Source organism: Hemitrygon akajei, chromosome 2 (genome assembly GCF_048418815.1).
Source record: "Hemitrygon akajei chromosome 2, sHemAka1.3, whole genome shotgun sequence".
Lineage (NCBI taxonomy): Eukaryota > Metazoa > Chordata > Chondrichthyes > Myliobatiformes > Dasyatidae > Hemitrygon > Hemitrygon akajei.
The window spans coordinates 154,177,808-154,183,525 of NC_133125.1; the positions used below are offsets into that span (position 1 = coordinate 154,177,808).

General features: G+C 44.9%; 1 protein-coding gene across 1 annotated transcript; it reads left to right on the plus strand.

Moving 5' to 3' along the window:
• The first annotated feature begins 267 nt into the window (after positions 1-267).
• LOC140721143 (probable G-protein coupled receptor 139) lies at positions 268-4,346 on the plus strand. Its single transcript, XM_073036024.1, has 2 exons — positions 268-337; positions 3,412-4,346. Exons 1-2 carry the CDS (start codon positions 268-270, stop codon positions 4,344-4,346), a joined length of 1,005 nt encoding a protein of 334 aa, XP_072892125.1.
• Positions 4,347-5,718: the final 1,372 nt, after the last annotated feature.

Here is a 5,718-nt window from a genome sequence, read left to right on the forward strand (position 1 = left end):
CTGTATGCTAAGCATATTCAGAAGAAAGTGAAAGTTAATCAGTGTCTGACTGATGGGACGATCCACGCTCCTGACCGAAAAAGCTTCATTCGATTAACAGGGCTCGAGTCATCTGTTTGTTTAAAGTTCCATAATTAATGTTAAATGTTGGGCAAGTTAATCATCTCACTGGAGAGTTCCATCAGGTATAAATATGAGATTGAATTCAAGTGTCGTTATCTACTTATGAATGTGAGCCTCATTCTCTATTAGAACCTTCACTAAGAGATGGACAGAACAATCCTGGGATATATTAAAACGGTTTACTACCCTATTCTTGCTGCATGTGGGATTCCAGGTGAGTTATTATCATCTCTTGTTAACGGCAGTCTCAACTTTAGCTTTCTCTGCTATTATTCATTAGCCGTCTTCACAGTGTTTTTAACAGTTACTATAATTATTGGCATCAATTTCCCTTGCCATTATGCTTTAATGAACGAATTCCCAAAATAACTACTATTACCTTTCTTCTTACAGTACTAACATCTGTAGAGTCCTAAACAATTGTACAGCCTAATTACAATTTCGCTACATTGGGCTGATGTGTACGGCAACGTTTATCGTGTAACCGACTTAAGTTGAAGTTCTCCTCGACGGTTTTCCATGCTGTTTACCGCTTCAGTGAAGAGAGCGAATTGACACGAATCACGTTCAGAATTACTGCATTTTGTTAATGTTTTTACCGCAGCATCACTGATGTGAGGAAAACCAAATGGGGACAGATACCAGGAGGAACGTGTAGGTCCAACTGTGAAAAATTCCGTGAATTAAAGAGGGGCGTAAGAGTGTCTGGAGCGACCATGAAGGATTGAGTCATGGGCCAAGCGTGGGACGGGGATCAACTAGTTTTGTAAGGATTATGATGAGCTGCTATCTTAGTATATATTTATTTTTTCAATCACAGGATGTGGTCGCTGTTGGTTTTATCCTCTAGTAGCGAACGGCTGGCTAAATATGTCTGAGGGCAGTTAAGTCTATAATAGAGTTACTTGTAGCGAAGACAAGATATAAAAGAGGCATTTCATCCCCTGGAACACGGCAGTGTGTCTGGCGTATTTATTACCATTCAGTAATTTTGTCCTATTGTTGCTAATAACAACTGCTGATGATTCGTTGCCTTTAAGTCTGCCACTGTAGAAGTTCGATTTAAACGAATATATCTGGATCAGCTGTGTTCCCTTTCAAGTGCTATTCCTGTGATAGAACCATACCATACATAGAACATAGAATAGTACAGCACATTACAGGCCCTTCGGCCCACAATGTTGTGCCAACCCTCAAACCCTGACTCCCATATAACCCCCCAATTTAAATTCCTCCATATACCTGTCTAGTAGTCTCTTAATCTTCACTAGTGTATCTGCCTCCACCACTGACTCAGGCAGTGCATTCCACACACCAACCACTCTCTGAGTAAAAAACCTTCCTCTAATATCCCCCTTGAACTTCCCTCCCCTTACCTAAAAGCCATGTCCTCTTGTACTGAGCAGTGGTGCCCTGGGGAAGAGGCGCTAGCTGTCCACTCTGTCTATTCCTCTTAATATCTTGTACACCTCTATCAAGTCTTCTCTCATTCTCCTGTGAGATCACCTCAGGTGATTATCTACCTGTGAGGCAACTTTCAGGGATCTGTGGACATGTACCCACAGATCCCTCTGCTCCTCCGCACTACCAAGTATCCTGACATTTACTTTGTACCTTGGAGCTTGTCCTTTCAAAGTGTACCACCTCACACATCTCCGGATTGAACTCTATCTGCCACTTCTCAGCCCACTTCTGCATCCTATCAATGTCTCTCTGCAATCTTTGACAATCCTCTACACTATCTACAACACCACCAATCTTTGTGTCGTCTGCAAACTTGTCAACTTACCCTTCTACCCCAACATCCGGGGTGTTAATAAAAATCACAAAAATTAGAGGTCCCACAGATCCTTGTGGGACACCACGAGTCACAACCCTCCAATCTGAATGTACTCCCTCCAACACGACCCTCTGCCTTCTGCAGGCAAGCTAATTCTGAATCCACCTGGCCAAACTTCCCTGCCTTCGGACTTTCTGAATAAGCCTACCATGTGGAACCTTGTCAAATGCTTTACTAAAATCCATGTAGATCACATCCACTGCACTACCCTCATCTATATGTCTGGTCACCTCCTCAAAGTACTCTATCAGGCTTGTTAGGCACGATCTGCCCTTCAAAAAGCCATGTTGACTGTCCCTGATCAGACCATGATTCTCTAAATGCCCATAGATCCTATCTCTAAGAATCTTTTCCAACAGCTTTCCCACCACAGACGTAAGGCTCACTGGTCTATAATTACCTGGAGTATCCCTACTACCTTTTTTGAACAAGGGGACAACATTTGCCTCCCTCCAATCCCCGGTACCATTCCCGTGGACAACGAGGACATAAAGATCCTAGCCAGAGGTTCAGCAATCTCTTCCCTTGCCTCGTGGAGCAGCCTGGGGAATTTTCCGTCAGGCCCCGGGGACTTATCTGTCCTAATGTATTTTAACAACTCCAACACCTCCTCTCCCTTAATATCAACATGCTCCAGAACATCAACCTCACTCATATTGTCCTCACCGTCATCAAGTTCCCTCTTAGTGGTGAATACCAAAGAGAAGTATTCATTCAGGACCTCGCTCACTTCCACAGCCTCCAGGCACATCTTCCCACTTTTATCTCTAATCGTTCCTACCTTCACTCCTGTCATCCTTTTGTTCTTCACATAATTGAAGAATGCCTTGGGGTTTTCCGTTACCCTACTCGCCAAGGCCTTCTCACGCCCCCTTCTTGCTCTTCTCAGCCCCTTCTTAAGCTCCTTTCTTGATACCCTATATTCCTCAATAGATCCATCTGATCCTTGCTTCCTAAACCTCATGTATGCTGCTTTCTTCCACCTGACTAGATTTTCCACTTCACTTGTCACCCATGGTTCCTTCACCCTTCCATTCTTTATCTTCCTCACTGGGACAAATTTATCCCTAACATCCTGCAAGAGATCCTTAAACATCGACCACATGTCCATAGTACATTTCCCTGCAAAAACATCATCCCAATTCACACCCGCAAGTTCTAGCCTTATAGCCTCATAATTTTCCCCTCCCCAATTAAACATTTTCCTGTCTTGTCTGATTCTATCCTCTTCCATTATAATGCTAAAGGTCAGGGAGTGGTGATCACTTTCCCCCAGATGCTCACACACTGACAGATCTGTGACCTGACCCAGTTCGTTACCTAATACTAGATCTAGTATGGCATTCCCCCAGTCGGCCTGTCAACATACTGTGTGTCAACATATGTTTTCTTCGTCACTCGCCCCGCCAATCTGAAATGTTTTTCACGTTTCCACTTCATCTTTGCAGCGAATACACTGACGATCGTGGTTCTGACCCGCGGAAGATGCGGTCTCTCCAAGTGTATCTCCCGATACCTGTTGGCCATGGCTGTCGCCGATCTGATAGTCTTGATCGTGAACATTATTCTCCCTCAGATCAAGGACATGCATTTCCCCGCTTCAATCCTGGACTACACACCAGTCTGCAGCCTCATTTTCCTGCTGAGCGTGGACGCCATTGACTGTTCTGTGTGGTTAACTGTCGCCTTCACCATCGATCGGTTTGTCGCCATTTGTTTACGGAAACTGAGAGATAAGTATTGCAAAGAGAGTATTGCGGCGATGGTTGTAACGTTAGTGTGTGTGCTTACGTTTTTGCTGAACATTGGGTTTTACTTTATATTTGAACCCGCAGAAACAATAGATAACCAACAAATGTTTTGTATTATAAAATCTGCTTTCTACACATCGCCACTTTGGGTGGCTTACTATTGGCTTCGGACGATATTAACGCCGTTTACCCCATTTGTGCTGATTTCGCTGCTCAACACTTTGACCATCAGACACATCATCCGGGCCACGAGAGTCAGGAGAGAGCTCCTGGGGAGCGGAAATGGCGGGAGTCTGAATGATCAGGAGACAGCGAATCGACGGAAATCCATCGTTTTATTGCTCACCATCTCGGGCAGTTTTATCCTGCTCTGGGTGGTAAATTTGTTCTATAAGATTTTTGTTATTTTAACGGATGGGAGGTTGTTTCCCGGAGACTACACCAACCCTTTAACTATCCTAGGTGAAGCCGGATTCATGCTTCAGTCTTTGAATTCGTGCACGAACACCGTGATTTACGCAGTGGCGCAGAAAAAATTCAGAGCTGAGATAGCGATGCTAATTAAATCTCCCTTTATTCTTACGAAGATTCTAATTAATCAAAATCTATTAAAAAGATCATTGGAAATTTAAGTGTTTCTCTCCATCAGTATTTTCTGGATGGTAACGGATGGGGCTGAATCACAAGTCTGTCCCTCGATAAGTCCAGGTACAAAATTCCTGCTTCTGTGGAGTTGCAGACGTGTTTGTGGAACAGATGATCCACATTGCTAGTAGACGATCGTTTCACACTCCACCCTCATACAAGTCCCACTTGCTACATTCCAGGTACACTCGTGGCAACATTTGACCTTTAATCTCCTCCGTTCGCAAAGAATGGGGCTCTTTCCTTTCCGGGGGAGCCACGAGTTTCTCATTAGCTTTTAATGACGCATTGCATTGATGTCGAAAGCTCAGCTCAGCCCACAGCAGGGTTCGAGAGCACTCGGACAAAAGGCCATGATGCTGCATATCACCTCATGCAACCCTTAACACTCAGCAAGTCCAAGACCGTTTCGCCATCCTTTGCGTTTCGTCATAGAAAAGTACAGAACAGAAACAGGCCCATCGGCTTATTTAAACTGGCTATTCCCAAGCGCTGCACCGGGACCATAGCCCTCCATATTACGACCATCCAAGCACTTATCCAAACATCCCTTAGAAGATGAAATCGCCTTCACATGTACGGCTTCTGCTGGCAGCTCGTTTCACACTCTGACGACCCTCTGAATGAAGAAGATTCCCCTCATTTTCTCCTTAAACTTTCACGGTGTCAGCCAAGTCTCTGTAATGGCCACTGCATCATAATTCCATGTATGTATCCAAGCTCTCAGTTCATCTCCTTTGTTCCTGATGCTTCTTGCTTTTGAAGTACAGGCACGTTAGCCCTTCTACCTTACCACCTTTACACCCTTTATTCTGTTTCTCTTTCCTCCAAGCCTCTTTGTATGTTAGATCAGGCTGTACTCCATGCACTATACTTGCAGCTCTCGTATGACCTTTATCCTCCTCCACCTCACTATCTGCTCTAACACTCTGGTTCCCCTCCCTCTGCAAATCTAGTTTAAATCCTCCGGAGCGGCAGTAGCAAACCTTCCCGCAAGGATGTTAGTTCCTCCTCCAGTTCAATTGCAACCTGTCCCGCCGGAACAAGTCCCACCTTCCCTGGAACAAGGCCCAATAGTCCAGAAACTGCATTATCTTCCTGTTTCTAGCCTCACTAGCACGTGGCACGGGTAGCAATCCTGAGATTACAACCCTGGAGGTCCTTTCCTTTAACTTTGCGCCTAACTCCCTAAATTCTCTTTGCAGGACCTCCTCCTTTTTACTATACACGTCATTGGTCCCTACATGGACAACGACATCCAGCTACTCATCCTCCCTCTTGAGAATACTGAGAACTCGATCCGAGATATCGCGGACCCTGGCACCAGGGAGGCAACTGACCATCCGGGATTCTCGATCT